Genomic DNA, 16148 nt, shown 5'->3' with positions numbered 1-16148 from the left:
CCGCCTTGGTTCCGTGACCCTTAATACCCTTGCCTAGCAAAAACCTATCCTGAGGTTTATTGGTACAGCTGGCTGCCACGTTTCCGACATTACAACAGTGACCACACTTCAAAAAGTACTTCATGGGGGACGTCCTGAGGTGGTGAAAGGTGCTGTCAAAATGCAAGTGTTCTTTTCTTCTTTCTTAGGAACAGCTTGTGAAAGTGTTAAACCCCCATTGCAGTCAGCTGACTCATAGACCTTGCTCCTGCATATCAGGCACCTGTTCCTTCCCGCTCACTACTCCTGTGTGTTTCATCATTACAGATACAATCTCCAGCGCACTGCCAGCTAGCTGGTGCGGTCTCGTTTGGTCCAGCGTCACAGAGGCCAGCGTAGGGGTCGGTGTGTCGCTGCGAGTATCAGATGGGGGGGGGTTGGCGGTCTGCTGCGTCCCGGCTGGTGTCCAAGATGGCGGCGCCCATGATTCCCATGTGGCTGGAGTCGTCCAAGATGGCTGCTGCTGCGGTGGTTCGCCCATGGCTGGGGAGGCCCAAGATGGCGGCTCGCACGGCCCACACGCGGCGCTGCTGGCGTTCGGGGTGGCTTTGGCCTTGCAGACGCTGGCGTAGTGTCCCTTTTTCCCGCAGCCCAAGCAGGTTGCATTCTTCGCCGGGCAGCGCGCTCTGGGGTGTTTGGCCTGGCCACAGAAGTAGCATTTCTGGCCTTGGGATACTGCTGTCTGGCTTTGGGACACTGCTGCGGTAGTTGGGCCGTTGTTGGGCTGTGGCTGGGGTGGCACGGTGCTATGGGGCTGTCCTACCGTGTCCCAGGTTGTCGTTCCCCGCGGCGTCCACGGTGCAGAGGAGTAGGCATCCATGCCCCGGAAGGCTGCGTCCAGCGTTAGTGCGATGTCGGAGGCTTTGTCAAGGGTGAGGTCACTCTGCTCCAGCAGTCGCTGTCGGGTGTAGTTGGACCTGTGGCCCGCTACGAAGGCATCCCGGATCAGTTCCTCCGTGTACTTAGTGGGCGTTACCGCCTTACACCCACAGGCCCGGCCAAGCACGGACAGTGCTTGGAGGTATTCCTCAGTCGATTCCCCAGGTTGTTGCTTGCGACTCCCCAGAAGGTGCCTAGCGTAAACTTCGTTCACAGGGCGCGTGTACTGGGTCTTGAGGAGCTGGAGGGCGGCTGTGTACGAGGTCGCGTCCCGGATGACTGAGTACACTCGGTGGTTCACCTTGGAGAACAGGACAGACAGTTTGTCCGCATCCGTTTCGACCGCAGTGGAGGCAGTCAGGAATGTCTCGAAGCACGTGAGCCAGTGAGCAAACTTGGTGGAAGCGTCCGCTTCCCGACTGTCCAGGTCCAGGCATGCTGGTGTGAGGATCTTCTCCATTATAAAAAATTTAGTTAATAAAATTGATGCGCCATCAATTACTCAAAAGACTGAAGTTGAGCGAGTAACAATCAGGCTTTTATTAACTAAAGAATGAAGGTCTAGTCTCGAGTGGTCGACCCGTCCAGAATACTAAGGGACTGGGAGGTAGTCACTTATATACCTGGAATAGTGGGAGGAGTCAGCCGAGGCATGTCCAGACCTGTACCTAGTGGAATACACATACAGACACAGACAGGTATGACAGTGGTTTACCACACTACTCCTGTGTGTTTCATCATTACAGATACAATCTCCAGCGCACTGCCAGCTGAGACTGGCCCAGTCCTGATCCATATCTGCTTCACGTGAGCTTCAGCTCAATCCGCAGTATGACTCAGCTCAGTGTTCACGGTGACAGTGAACTACTGCCTCATTCTATTCCTTATTGTGCCTGGGAGTGTTTGACGGGACACTGTAGAGGGAGCTTTGCTCTGTATCTAACCCCGTGCTGTACCTGCTCTGGGAGTGTTTGATGGGACAGTGTAGAGGGAGCTTTGCTCTGTATCTAACCCCTGCTGTACCTGCCCTGGGAGTGTTTGATGGGACTGTGTAGAGAGAGCTTTACTCTGTATCTAACCCGTGCTGTACCTGCCCTGGGAGTGTTTGATGGGACAGTGTAGAGGGAGCTTTACTCTGTATCTATCCCGTGCTGTACCTGCCCTGGGAGTGTTTGATGGGGACAGTGTAGAGAGAGCTTTACTCTGTATCTAACCTGTGCTGTACCTGCCCTGGGAGTGTTTGATGGGACAGTGTAGAGGGAGCTTTACTCTGTATCTATCCCGTGCTGTACCTGCCCTGGGAGTGTTTGATGGGGACAGTGTAGAGGGAGCTTTACTCGGTATCTAACCCGTGCTGTACCTGCCCTGGGAGTGTTTGATGGGACAGTGTAGAGGGAGCTTTACTCTGTATCTAACCCGTGCTGTACCTGCCCTGGGAGTGTTTGATGGGACAGTGTAGAGGGAGCTTTACTCTGTATCTAACCCGTGCTGTACCTGCCCTGGGAGTGTTTGATGGGACAGTGTAGAGGGAGCTTTACTCTGTATCTAACCCGTGCTGTACCTGCCCTGGGAGTGTTTGATGGGACAGTGTAGAGGGAGCTTTACTCTGTATCTAACCCGTGCTGTACCTGCCCTGGGAGTGTTTGATGGGACAGTGTAGAGGGAGCTTTACTCTGTATCTAACCCGTGCTGTACCTGCCCTGGGAGTGTTTGATGGGACAGTGTAGAGGGAGCTTTATTCTGTATCTAACCCGTGCTGTACCTGCCCTGGGAGTGTTTGATGGGACAGTGTAGAGGGAGCTTTACTCTGTATCTAACCCATGCTGTACCTGCCCTGGGAGTGTTTGATGGGACAGTGTAGAGGGAGCTTTACTCTGTATCTAACCCGTGCTGTACCTGCCCTGGGAGTGTTTGATGGGACAGTGTCGAGGGAGCTTTACTCTGTATCTAACCCGTGCTGTACCTGCCCTGGGAGTGTTTGATGGGACAGTGTCGAGGGAGCTTTATTCTGTATCTAACCCATGCTGTACCTGCCCTGGGAGTGTTTGATGGGACTGTGCCACAGGATTACATTCACTGTGACTCTTGTTCTGTCGTTCCAAAGAATAAGATGAACATTTTGTTCCAGCTTACTTTTGTAGCTTTGTTTCATTTGGGAGGTGAGTGAGATCTGCTACACTGTGGGACTTAGTTCACTATTAATTTGTAAAATCTGAACACATTCTGCCCACGTTCCTGGTTAAGTTGTCAGTAACTCTGCTCATCTGAATAAAAAACCTTTTCCTAGAATGATGCAGCACAGTTGGAGAGCATTCGGCCCATCGTGCCTGTGCCGGCTCTTTGAAAGAGCTCTCTGACGTAATAAAACTCACTACGCACTTGGTTCAAGTATAAAGCAAGGCTTTAATCAACTTGTTTCAGAACATGGAGGTCTAGTTGTCCTTCACTAGTTCCTGTCTTATAAAATGTCCCTGAGCAAGCTGGGCCCACGCCCGAGTATTTATACTCCTTGGACGGCGCCACCAGCTGGCCGTCCAGTGTTATTTCATGAGTAGTTCTTTTTGATGATGAGATTTATAACACTCTCCAATTAGTCCCACTCCATTCGCTCCATCCCCACTTCCCTGCAGATTTTTCCACCACAGATTGTTAAGGCAGTTGCTTCGCTCGGTAATGCCAGTGTGGGTTTTGGCCAATGGTCCCGTGGGGGGCCAGTAAATTGCGGGGCGGCGCATCTCACTGTTCTCACCGCCAGATCCCGTGTCTGGGCACATGTCCGCGTGTTGGTGCCGGCCAACCAGGGAGCAGCTGCGCCACGAACTATTCCACTTGGGTCGCGACTTCGGGAAACTCCAGATCCAAAAAAAATCGGGACAGTTTGCCCAATCTTTGTACTGAAGCCCAGGCCATTCATCATTCGACGGCGCAGCGTAAACACTTAAAATATAGAGTGCAGTCCAAGATAGTTCGCCTTTGAAAATGTGCTGCTGCTCATCGGTAACGTTTGGCCGGGGGTTGACCCGAGACTGTGCAGCGTGGCTGAGCACAAGGATCCAGAGAATCAGAGGAGAAGGCGTATTCACAGTATTACTAAGTTACTAAATATTTACAGCACAGAAACAGGGCATGCAGCCCAACTGTTCTATGTCAAATGGTGGGAAGTGGTGTTGCCAAAGGATTAGTGCTGGGACCATTGTTGCATCGCTTCCTTCTGATCCACTCGAGCCTCCTCGCACCCCTCTCCATCTCACCCCATCAACATAACCTTCTATCCCTTTCTCCCTCGTGTTTATCCAGCTTCCGCTTAAACACATCTATACTATTCGCCTCAACCACTCCCTGTGGGAGCGAGTTCCACATTCTCACCACTCTCTGGGTAAAGAAGTTTCTCCTGAATTCCCTATTGGATTTATCAGTGACTGTCTTATATTGATGGCCCCTAGTTCTGGTCTCCCCCACAAGTGGAAACATCTTCTCTACGTCGACCCTATCGAACCCTTTCATAATCTTAAAGACCTCGATCAGGTCACCCCTCAGCCTTCTCTTTTCTAGAGAAAAGAGCCCCGGCCTGTTCAATCTTTCCTGATAAGGTGTAACCTCGCATTTCTGGGATCATTCTAGTAAATCTTTTATGCATCTACTCCAGTGCCTCTATAATCCTTTTTATAATATGGAGACCAGAATTGTGCACAGTGCTCCAAGTGTGGTCTAACCGAGGTATATGGAGACCAGGACTGTGCATAGTGCTCCAAGTGTGGTCTAACCAAGGTATACGGAGACCAGAACTGTGCACAGTGCTCCAAGTGTGGTCTAACCGAGGTATATGGAGACCAGGACTGTGCACAGTGCTCCAAGTGTGGTCTAACCGAGGTATATGGAGACCAGGACTGTGCACAGTGCTCCAAGTGTGGTCTAACCGAGGTATATGGAGACCAGGACTGTGCACAGTGCTCCAAGTGTGGTCTAACCGAGGTATATGGAGACCAGGACTGTGAACAGTGCTCCGAGTGTGGTCTGACCAAAGTATATGGAGACCAGGACTGTGCACAGTGCTCCAAGTGTGGTCTAACCGAGGAATATGGAGACCAGGACTGTGCACAGTGCTCCGAGTGTGGTCTAACCGAGGTATATGGAGACCAGGACTGTGCACAGTGCTCCAAGTGTGGTCTGACCAAGGTATACGGAGACCAGGACTGTGCACAGTGCTCCAAGTGTGGTCTAACCGAGGTATACGGAGACCAGGACTGTGCACAGTGCTCCAAGTGTGGTCTAACCAAGGTATATGGAGACCAGGACTGTGCGCAGTGCTCCAAGTGTGGTCTAACCAAGGTATATGGAGACCAGGACTGTGCACAGTGCTCCAAGTGTGGTCTAACCGAGGTATATGGAGACCAGGACTGTGCACAGTGCCCCGAGTGTGGTCTAACCAAGGTATATGGAGACCAGGACTGTGCACAGTGCTCCAAGTGTGGTCTAACCGAGGTTCGAAACAAGTTTAACATAATTTCTCTACTTTTCAATTCTATCCCTTTAGAATTGAAGCCCACGGCTTAGTTTGCTTTTTTATGGCCTTATTAACCTGCGTTGTTACTTTTAGTGATTTGTGAATCTGTACCCCGGATCCCGCTGTTCCTCGACCCCATTTAGACTCTCATTTTCCAAAAGTATTCTGCTGACCAAAATGCACCACCTCGCACTTATAGAAACATAGAAGATAGGAGCAGGAGTAGGCCATTCGGCCCCTCGAGCCTGCTCCGCCATTTAATGAGATCATGGCTGATCATCCAAATTCAGTACCCTGTCCCTGCCTTCTCCCCATATCCCTTTAGCCTTAAGAAATATATCCAACTCCTTCTTGAATATATTTAATGAATTGGCCTCCACTGCCCTCTGTGGTAGAGAATTCCACAGGTTCACCACTCTCTGGGTGAAGAAATTCATCCTCATCTCTGTCCTAAATGGCTTACCCCTTATCCTTAGACTGTGACCCCTGGTTCTGGACTCCCCCGCCATCGGGAACATCCTTCCTGCATCTAGTCTGTCTAGTCCTGTTAGAATTTTATAAGTTTCAATGAGATCCCCTCTCTTCTAAACTCCAGCGAGTATAAGTCCAATCGACCCAATCTCTCCTCGTACGTCATTCCTGCCATCCCAGGTCATGGGATTAAAGGGAGAGTGGCAGCATGGATATAGAATTGGCTCAGGGACAGAAGACAGGGAGTAGTGGGGAACGGCTGTTTTTTCAGACTATCTGTATTGACGTTCATTTTCCAATTACACGCCCATTCTGCATGTTTATCAATGTCAACCTGTATTTTGGTGCAATCCTCCTCTGTATTAACTATACTCGCTCCCCCGCCTCCCCAATTTGGTGTCATCCGCAGATTTTGAAATTGTGTTTTCCAATCTGGGTGACTACCTTTAACCCCTCCTCCCTGTTTTCGAATCGAGTGCCTGGGAGGGGGCTTGGAATTCTGCTTTTGCTTCAGTGCCTGGAGCTGATGCTCACCAAATACCGTATTTTGGACGAGGGTTTCCAGTCCTCTCTGATGAAAGAAAGACTTGCCCCTTTCATTCCCTCCGGACGTCCCAAAGCACTTCACAGCCAATGAAGTACTTTTTGAAGTGTAGTCACTGTTGTAATGTAGGAAACACGGCAGGCAATTTGTGCACAGCAAGCTCCCACAAACAGCGATGCGATAATGACCAGATCATCTGTTTTTTTAGTGATGTTGGTTGAGGGATAAATATTAGCCCCAGGAACTCCCCTGATCTTCCAATAGTGCCGCGGGATCTTTTACGCCCACCCTAGAGGTCACACTTGGTTTAACGTCTCATCCGAAAGACGGCACCTCCGATGGTGCAGCACTCCCTCAGATTGGACTGACAGCGACGGAGCAAGTCTCTTGGATATTCCCCATGCTCGACTTTTACAACACAGAACGAGGCCATTTAGCCCATCGCCCTCTGCCCTCTCTCTGATACAGCTCTCTCCCCTCAGACCCACTCCCCTGCCCTTTCCCCATTCCCCCATCGCCCCGTGCCCTCTCTCTGATACAGCTCTCTCCCCTCAGTCCCACTCCCCTGCCCTTTCCCCATTCCCCCATCGCCCCGTGCCCTCTCTCTGATACAGCTCTCTCCCCTCAGTCCCACTCCCCTGTCCTTTCCCCATTCCCCCATCGCCCTGCGCCCTCTCTCTGATACAGCTCTCTCCCCTCAGTCCCACTCCCCTGTCCTTTCCCCATTCCCCCATCGCCCTGTGCCCTCTCTCTGATACAGCTCTCTCCCCTCAGTCCCACTCCCCTGTCCTTTCCCCATTCCCCCATCGCCCCGTGCCCTCTCTCTGATACAGCTCTCTCCCCTCAGACCCACTCCCCTGCCCTTTCCCCATTCCCCCATCGCCCCGTGCCCTCTCTCTGATACAGCTCTCTCCCCTCAGTCCCACTCCCCTGTCCTTTCCCCATTCCCCCATCGCCCCGTGCCCTCTCTCTGATACAGCTCTCTCCCCTCAGTCCCACTCCCCTGTCCTTTCCCCATTCCCCCATCGCCCCGTGCCCTCTCTCTGATACAGCTCTCTCCCCTCAGTCCCACTCCCCTGTCCTTTCCCCATTCCCCCATCGCCCCGTGCCCTCTCTCTGATACAGCTCTCTCCCCTCAGTCCCACTCCCCTGTCCTTTCCCCATTCCCCCATCGCCCCGTGCCCTCTCTGATACAGCTCTCTCCCCTCAGTCCCACACCCCTGCCCTTTCCCCATTCCCCATTCCCCCATCGCCCCGTGCCCTCTCTCTGATACAGCTCTCTCCCCTCAGTCCCACTCCCCTGTCCTTTCCCCATTCCCCCATCGCCCTGTGCCCTCTCTCTGATACAGCGCTCTCTCCTCAGTCCCACTCCCCTGTCCTTTCCCCATTCCCCCATCGCCTTGTGCCCTCTCTCTGATACAGCTCTCTCCCCTCAGTCCCACTCCCCTGTCCTTTCCCCATTCCCCCATCGCCCCGTGCCCTCTCTCTGATACAGCTCTCCCCTCAGTCCCACTCCCCTGCCCTTTCCCCATTCCCCCATCGCCCCGTGCCCTCTCTCTGATACAGCTCTCTCCCCTCAGTCCCACTCCCCTGTCCTTTCCCCATTCCCCCATCGCCCTGTGCCCTCTCTCTGATACAGCTCTCTCCCCTCAGTCCCACTCCCCTGTCCTTTCCCCATTCCCCCATCGCCCCGTGCCCTCTCTCTGATACAGCTCTCCCCTCAGTCCCACTCCCCTGCCCTTTCCCCATTCCCCCATCGCCCCGTGCCCTCTCTCTGATACAGCTCTCTCCCCTCAGTCCCACTCCCCTGTCCTTTCCCCATTCCCCCATCGCCCCGTGCCCTCTCTCTGATACAGCTCTCTCCCCTCAGTCCCACTCCCCTGTCCTTTCCCCATTCCCCCATCGCCCCGTGCCCTCTCTCTGATACAGCTCTCTCCCCTCAGTCCCACTCCCCTGTCCTTTCCCCATTCCCCCATCGCCCTGTGCCCTCTCTCTGATACAGCTCTCTCCCCTCAGTCCCACTCCCCTGTCCTTTCCCCATTCCCCCTTCGCCCCGTGCCCTCTCTCTGATACAGCTCTCTCCCCTCAGTCCCCCCCTGCCCTTTCCCCATTCCCCCATCGCCCCGTGCCCTCTCTCTGATACAGCTCTCTCCCCTCAGTCCCACTCCCCTGCCCTTTCCCCATTCCCCCATCGCCCCGTGCCCTCTCTCTGATACAGCTCTCTCCCCTCAGTCCCACTCCCCTGTCCTTTCCCCATTCCCCCATTGCCCCGTGCCCTCTCTCTGATACAGCTCTCTCCCCTCAGTCCCACTCCCCTGTCCTTTCCCCATTCCCCCATCGCCCCGTGCCCTCTCTCTGATACAGCTCTCTCCCCTCTGTCCCCCCCTGCCCTTTCCCCATTCCCCCATCGCCCCGTGCCCTCTCTCTGATACAGCTCTCTCCCCTCAGTCCCACTCCCCTGTCCTTTCCCCATTCCCCCATCGCCCTGTGCCCTCTCTCTGATACAGCTCTCTCCCCTCAGTCCCACTCCCCTGTCCTTTCCCCATTCCCCCATCGCCCTGTGCCCTCTCTCTGATACAGCTCTCTCCCCTCAGTCCCACTCCCCTGTCCTTTCCCCATTCCCCCATCGCCCTGTGCCCTCTCTCTGATACAGCTCTCTCCCCTCAGTCCCCCTGTCCTTTCCCCATTCCCCCATCGCCCCGTGCCCTCTCTCTGATACAGCTCTCCCCTCAGTCCCACTCCCCTGCCCTTTCCCCATTCCCCCATCGCCCTGTGCCCTCTCTCTGATACAGCTCTCCCCTCAGTCCCACTCCCCTGCCCTTTCCCCATTCCCCCATCGCCCCGTGCCCTCTCTCTGATACAGCTCTCTCTGATACAGCTCTCTCCCCTCAGTCCCACTCCCCTGTCCTTTCCCCATTCCCCCATCGCCCCGTGCCCTCTCTCTGATACAGCTCTCTCCCCTCAGTCCCACTCCCCTGTCCTTTCCCCATTCTCCCATCGCCCCAAGCCCTCTCTCTGATACAGCTCTCTCCCCTCAGTCCCACTCCCCTGTCCTTTCCCCATTCCCCCATCGCCCTGTGCCCTCTCTCTGATACAGCTCTCTCCCCTCAGTCCCACTCCCCTGCCCTTTCCCCATTCCCCCATCGCCCCGTGCCCTCTCTCTGATACAGCTCTCTCCCCTCAGTCCCACTCCCCTGCCCTTTCCCCATTCCCCCATCGCCCTGTGCCCTCTCTCTGATACAGCTCTCTCCCCTCAGTCCCATTCCCCTGCCCTTTCCCCATTCCCCCATCGCCCCGTGCCCTCTCTCTGATACAGCTCTCTCCCCTCAGTCCCATTCCCCTGCCCTTTCCCCATTCCCCCATCGCCCCGTGCCCTCTCTCTGATACAGCTCTCTCCCCTCAGTCCCACTCCCCTGCCCTTTCCCCATTCCCCCATCGCCCCGTGCCCTCTCTCTGATACAGCTCTCTCCCCTCAGTCCCATTCCCCTGTCCTTTCCCCATTCCCCCATCGCCCTGTGCTCTCTCTCTGATACAGCTCTCTCCCCTCAGTCCCACTCCCCTGCCCTTTCCCCATTCCCCCATCGCCCCGTGCCCTCTCTCTGATACAGCTCTCCCCTCAGTCCCATTCCCCTGTCCTTTCCCCATTCCCCCATCGCCCCGTGCCCTCTCTCTGATACAGCTCTCTCCCCTCAGTCCCATTCCCCTGCCCTTTCCCCATTCCCCCATCGCCCCGTGCCCTCTCTCTGATACAGCTCTCTCCCCTCAGTCCCATTCCCCTGCCCTTTCCCCATTCCCCCATCGCCCCGTGCCCTCTCTCTGATACAGCTGTCTCCCCTCAGCCCCCCCCGCCCTTTCCCCATTCCCCCATCGCCCCGTGCCCTCTCTCTGATACAGCTCTCTCCCCTCAGTCCCCCCCCGCCCTTTCCCCATTCCCCCATCGCCCTGTGCCCTCTCTCTGATACAGCTCTCCCCTCAGTCCCACTCCCCTGCCCTTTCCCCATTCCCCCATCGCCCCGTGCCCTCTCTCTGATACAGCTCTCCCCTCAGTCCCACTCCCCTGCCCTTTCCCCATTCCCCCATCGCCCCGTGCCCTCTCTCTGATACAGCTCTCTCCCCTCAGTCCCACTCCCCTGTCCTTTCCCCATTCCCCCATCGCCCCGTGCCCTCTCTCTGATACAGCTCTCTCCCCTCAGTCCCACTCCCCTGCCCTTTCCCCATTCCCCCATCGCCCTGTGCCCTCTCTCTGATACAGCTCTCTCCCCTCAGTCCCACTCCCCTGTCCTTTCCCCATTCCCCCTTCGCCCCGTGCCCTCTCTCTGATACAGCTCTCTCCCCTCAGTCCCACTCCCCTGTCCTTTCCCCATTCCCCCATCGCCCTGTGCCCTCTCTCTGATACAGCTCTCTCCCCTCAGCCCCACTCCCCTGTCCTTTCCCCATTCCCCCATCGCCCCGTGCCCTCTCTCTGATACAGCTCACTCCCCTCTGTCCCACTCCCCTGTCCTTTCCCTATTCCCGCATCGCCCTGTGCCCTCTCTCTGATACAGCTCTCTCCCCTCAGTCCCACACCCCCCCATGCCCTTTCCCCATTCCCCCATCGCCCTGTGCCCTCTCTCTGATACAGCTCTCCCCTCAGTCCCACTCCCCTGTCCTTTCCCCATTCCCCCATCGCCCTCTGCCCTCTCTCTGATACAGCTCTCCCCTCAGTCCCACTCCCCTGTCCTTTCCCCATTCCCCCATCGGCCTGTGCCCTCTCTCTGATACAGCTCTCTCCCCTCAGTCCCACTCCCCTGTCCTTTCCCCATTCCCCCATCGCCCTGTGCCCTCTCTCTGATACAGCTCTCTCCCCTCAGTCCCACTCCCCTGCCCTTTCCCCATTCCCCCATCGCCCTGTGCCCTCTCTCTGATACAGCTCTCTCCCCTCAGTCCCACTCCCCTGTCCTTTCCCCATTCCCCCACCGCCCCGTGCCCTCTCTCTGATACAGCTCTCTCCCCTCAGTCCCACTCCTCTGCCCTTAGCCCAAAACCTTGAAATATTTCCTTTTCTTATATTGATTCACGTCCCTTTTGAAAATGAATCAGGTTCAGCTTCCCGCCACCGTTTCTGGGCCATGTCCTAACATCCCTTTATGTTAAAAAAAAAAAAATCATCCTGACCTCTCCCTTCAACGTTTTGCTGACGATCTTCAATTTATGCTTTCTAGTTACTCTCTGACTAGTGGCAATAGTTTTTTTCCCACATTACCTTATCAAAACCCCCTTCTACTTTTGAACCACTGCCAGTGTTATAAATAGGAGGTGTCACGGGCATGAAGGTGATAAATACATAAAAGTTATCTGCCACAACTTTGTACCTCAAGCGATATTAAGTCAGTCTCGCCACGGAAGATATTTATATATCTACAGCTGGCCGAATACAATATATAAATAGATACAGTCCCTGTCCACCCCTATCTGTAATATGCACACAGCAATTGAAATAAAACTCTTGTTTCCCGCCCCCCACCCCCCCAGCTAACATGGTTTGAACGGCAGCTCAAACCTTGGCTGGATTAAAGTTCACTTTAAGCGGGTGGTGACTCTGATTTACCTGTCTCTAGGAAGCTTCGCCCTTTCACCCAGCGCGAGCAGCTTTGCTACTTTGCTCTTTACACTCGGGTTGGCTGCAGCTCCTGTGGTTCCACTGACTTCTATCAATCCACAATCCCGTAGCGAGCCTGGCCGCCTCCAGTTCGAAACAACTGCTCAACCAACAACAACTTGTATTTATGTAGCGACTTTCGACAGACTAAAAGGTCCCCACGGTGCTTCACAGGAACCTTATCAGAGAAATATTTGAACATAAAAGTAAAAGGGCCTTTTATCGTCGTCCTGTAGCCTTTCAGATGAGACGTTAAACCGAGGTCCCGTCTGCTCTCTCAGGTGGATGTAAAAGATCCCACGGCCACTATTGGAAGAAGAGCAGGGGGAGTTCTCCCCGGTGTCCTGGGGCCAATATTTATCCCTCAACCAACATCACTAAAAAACAGATGATCTGGTCATTCTCAAGTTGCTGTTTGTGGGAGCTTGCTGTCCGCCAATTGGCTGCCGCATTTCCTACATTACAACAGTGACCACACTTCAATAAGTACTTCATTGGTTGTAAAGCGCTTTGGGACGTCCTGAGGTGGTGAAAGGCGCGGGAGAAATGGGAGTTCTTCATTTTTTAGCTTGCTCACAGCCACGAGAGAACGTCGTTAATTTACTAAAAATAATCAACTCTGATAACACGTGACAAATAATCACCTCCATTAACTTGTTACAAATACTGATGAGAGGTTAAACCCAGGCCCCGTCTGCCCTCTCAGGTGAATGCAAACGATCCCACGGCCACTATTCGGAGAAGTTTAGGGGATTGCCGTGGGACCTTTTACACACATCTGAGAGCAGACGGGGCCTCACTTTAACGTCTCATCCGAAAGACGGCACCTCCGACAGTGCGGTGCTCCCTCAGTACTGCCCCTCCGACAGTGCGGTGCTCCCTCAGTACTGCCCCACCGACAGTGCGGCGCTCCCTCTGTACTGCCCTTCCGACAGTGCAGCGCTGCCTCAGTACTGCCCCTCCAACAGTGCGGCGCTCCCTCAGTACTGCCCCTCCGACAGTGCGGCGCTCCCTCAGTACTGTCCCTCCGGCAGTGCGACGCTCCCTCAGTACTGCACCTCCGACAGTGCGGCGCTCCCTCAGTACTGCCCCTCCGACAGTGCGACGCTCCCTCAGTACTGCCCCTCCGACAGTGCGGCGCTCCCTCAGTACTGCCCCTCCGACAGTGCGGCGCTCCCTCAGTACTGCCCCTCCGATAGTGCGGAGCTCCCTCAGTACTGCCCCTCCGACAGTGCGGCGCTCCCTCAGTACTGCTCCTCCGACAGTGCGGCGCTCCCTCAGTACCGCCCCTCCGACAGTGCGGCGCTCCCTCAGTACCGCCCCTCCGACAGTGCGGCGCTCCCTCAGTACCGCCCCGCCGACAGTGCGGCGCTCCCTCAGTACCGCCCCTCCGACAGTGCGGCGCTCCCTCAGTACCGCCCCTCCGACAGTGCGGCGCTCCCTCAGTACCGCCCCTCCGACAGTGCGGCGCTCCCTCAGTACCGCCCCTCCGACAGTGCGGCGCTCCCTCAGTACCGCCCCTACGACAGTGCGGCGCTCCCTCAGTACCGCCCCTCCGACAGTGCGGCGCTCCCTCAGTACCGCCCCTCCGACAGTGCGGCGCTCCCTCAGTACTGCCCCTCCGACAGTGCGGCGCTCCCTCAGTACCGCCCCTCTGACAGTGCGGCGCTCCCTCAGTACCACCCCTCCGACAGTGCGGCGCTCCCTCAGTACCGCCCCTCCGACAGTGCGGCGCTCCCTCAGTACCACCCCTCCGACAGTGCGGCGCTCCCTCAGTACCGCCCCTCCGACAGTGCGGCGCTCCCTCAGTACCGCCCCTACGACAGTGCGGCGCTCCCTCAGTACCGCCCCTCCGACAGTGCGGCGCTCCCTCAGTACCGCCCCTCCGACAGTGCGGCGCTCCCTCAGTACCGCCCCTCCGACAGTGCGGCGCTCCCTCAGTACCGCCCCTCCGACAGTGCGGCGCTCCCTCAGTACCGTCCCTCCGACAGTGCGGCGCTCCCTCAGTACCACCCCTCCGACAGTGCGGCGCTCCCTCAGTACCACCCCTCCGACAGTGCGGCGCTCCCTCAGTACCGCCCCTCCGACAGTGCGGCGCTCCCTCAGTACCGCCCCTCCGACAGTGCGGCGCTCCCTCAGTACCGTCCCTCCGACAGTGCGGCGCTCCCTCAGTACTGCCCCTCCGACAGTGCGGCGCTCCCTCAGTACCGCCCCTCCGACAGTGCGGCGCTCCCTCAGTACCGCCCCTCCGACAGTGCGGCGCTCCCTCAGTACCGCCCCTCCGACAGTGCGGCGCTCCCTCAGTACTGCCCATCCGACAGTGCGGCGCTCCCTCAGTACAGCCCCTCCGACAGTGCGGCGCTCCCTCAGTACAGCCCCTCCGACAGTGCGGCGCTCCCTCAGTACCGCCCCTCCGACAGTGCGGCGCTCCCTCAGTACAGCCCCTCCGACAGTGCGGCACTCCCTCAGTACTGGCACTGGGAGTGTCGGCCTGGATTATGGGCTCAAGTCTCTGGAGTGTGGCTCGAACCCACGACCTTCTGACTCAGAGGCTTGAGTAACTTTAAGTCACTAGCGTGCGTTTTTAGTTTGACTGACTGTTGGTTCTTTACTGTGGTGCTCTCCCTCTTGCGGTAGGTTGCAGTTGTTCTGGAGAGCACCTCGGCTGACACTTCAGAAACGAGGGAGCGTCGCACTGTCGGAGGGGCAGTACTGAGGGAGCGCCGCACTGTCGGAGGGGCGGTACTGAGGGAGCGCCGCACTGTCGGAGGGGCGGTACTGAGGGAGCGCCGCACTGTCGGAGGGGCGGTACTGAGGGAGCGCCGCACTGTCGGAGAGGCAGTACTGAGGGAGCGCCGCACTGTCGGAGGGGCAGTACTGAGGGAGCGCCGCACTGTCGGAGGGACGGTACTGAGGGAGCGCCGCACTGTCGGAGGGGCAGTACTGAGGGAGCGCCGCACTGTTGGAGGGGCAGTACTGAGGGAGCGCCGCACTGTCGGAGGGGCAGTACTGAGAGAGCGCCGCACTGTCGGAGGGGCAGTACTGAGGGAGCGCCGCACTGTCGGAGGGGCGGTACTGAGGGAGCGCCGCACTGTCGGAGGGGCAGTACTGAGGGAGCGCCGCACTGTCGGAGGGGCAGTACTGAGGGAGCGCGGCACTGTCGGAGGGGCAGTACTGAGGGAGCGCCGCACTGTCGGAGGGACAGTACTGAGGGAGCGCCGCACTGTCGGAGGGACAGTACTGAGGGAGCGCCGCACTGTCGGAGGGACAGTACTGAGGGAGCGCCGCACTGTCGGAGGGGCAGTACTGAGGGAGCGCCGCACTGTCGGAGGGGCAGTACTGAGGGAGCGCCGCACTGTCGGAGGGGCAGTACTGAGGGAGCGCGGCACTGTCGGAGGGGCAGTACTGAGGGAGCGCCGCACTGTCGGAGGGGCAGTACTGAGGGAGCGCCGCACTGTCGGAGGGACAGTACTGAGGGAGCGCCGCACTGTCGGAGGGGCAGTACTGAGGGAGCGCCGCACTGTCGGAGGGACAGTACTGAGGGAGCGCCGCACTGTCGGAGGGACGGTACTGAGGGAGCGCCGCACTGTCGGAGGGCCAGTACTGAGGGAGCGCGGCACTGTCGGAGGGGCAGTACTGAGGGAGCGCCGCACTGTCGGAGGGGCGGTACTGAGGGAGCGCCGCACTGTCGGAGGGGCAGTACTGAGGGAGCGCCGCACTGTCGGAGGGACAGTACTGAGGGAGCGCCGCACTGTCGGAGGGACAGTACTGAGGGAGCGCCGCACTGTCGGAGGGACAGTACTGAGGGAGCGCGGCACTGTCGGAGGGACGGTACTGAGGGAGCGCCGCACTGTCGGAGGGACGGTACTGAGGGAGCGCCGCACTGTCGGAGGTGCCGTTTTTTGGATGAGACGTTTAACCGCGGCCCTGTCTCCCCTCACAGGTGGACGCAAAAGATCCCACGGCCGCTATTTCGAATATTCATCCCTCAACCAACAACATCATTAACACAGATTAGCTGGTCAATTCTCACATTGCTGTTGGGATCTTGCTGTGCGCACATCTATGGAGTG

At 57.1% G+C, this 16148-nt stretch overlaps 1 protein-coding gene across 2 annotated transcripts in view; it reads left to right on the top strand.

Moving 5' to 3' along the window:
• dnajc4 (DnaJ (Hsp40) homolog, subfamily C, member 4) overlaps positions 1 to 16148 on the top strand; it is a 235967-nt gene that overhangs the window by 208232 nt on the left and 11587 nt on the right. The window contains exon 6 of one of the 2 annotated variants that reach the window (XM_085976195.1): positions 14713 to 14916. The exons of the other annotated variant lie outside the window; for it this stretch is intronic. Coding sequence (XP_085832321.1) covers positions 14713 to 14791 — 79 coding nt within the window. The 3' untranslated portion in view covers positions 14792 to 14916. Of the gene's footprint in view, positions 1 to 14712; positions 14917 to 16148 lie in introns of those variants that run through there. 2 annotated transcript variants of the gene reach the window in all.

Source organism: Somniosus microcephalus, unplaced genomic scaffold (genome assembly GCF_052327205.1).
Source record: "Somniosus microcephalus isolate GS21.2 unplaced genomic scaffold, FLI_Smic_1.0 unresolved_chr2, whole genome shotgun sequence".
NCBI classification, from domain to species: Eukaryota; Metazoa; Chordata; class Chondrichthyes; order Squaliformes; family Somniosidae; genus Somniosus; species Somniosus microcephalus.
The sequence above is the reverse complement of the archived record's forward strand: the minus strand, read 5'-3'. Positions and strand labels throughout refer to the sequence as shown.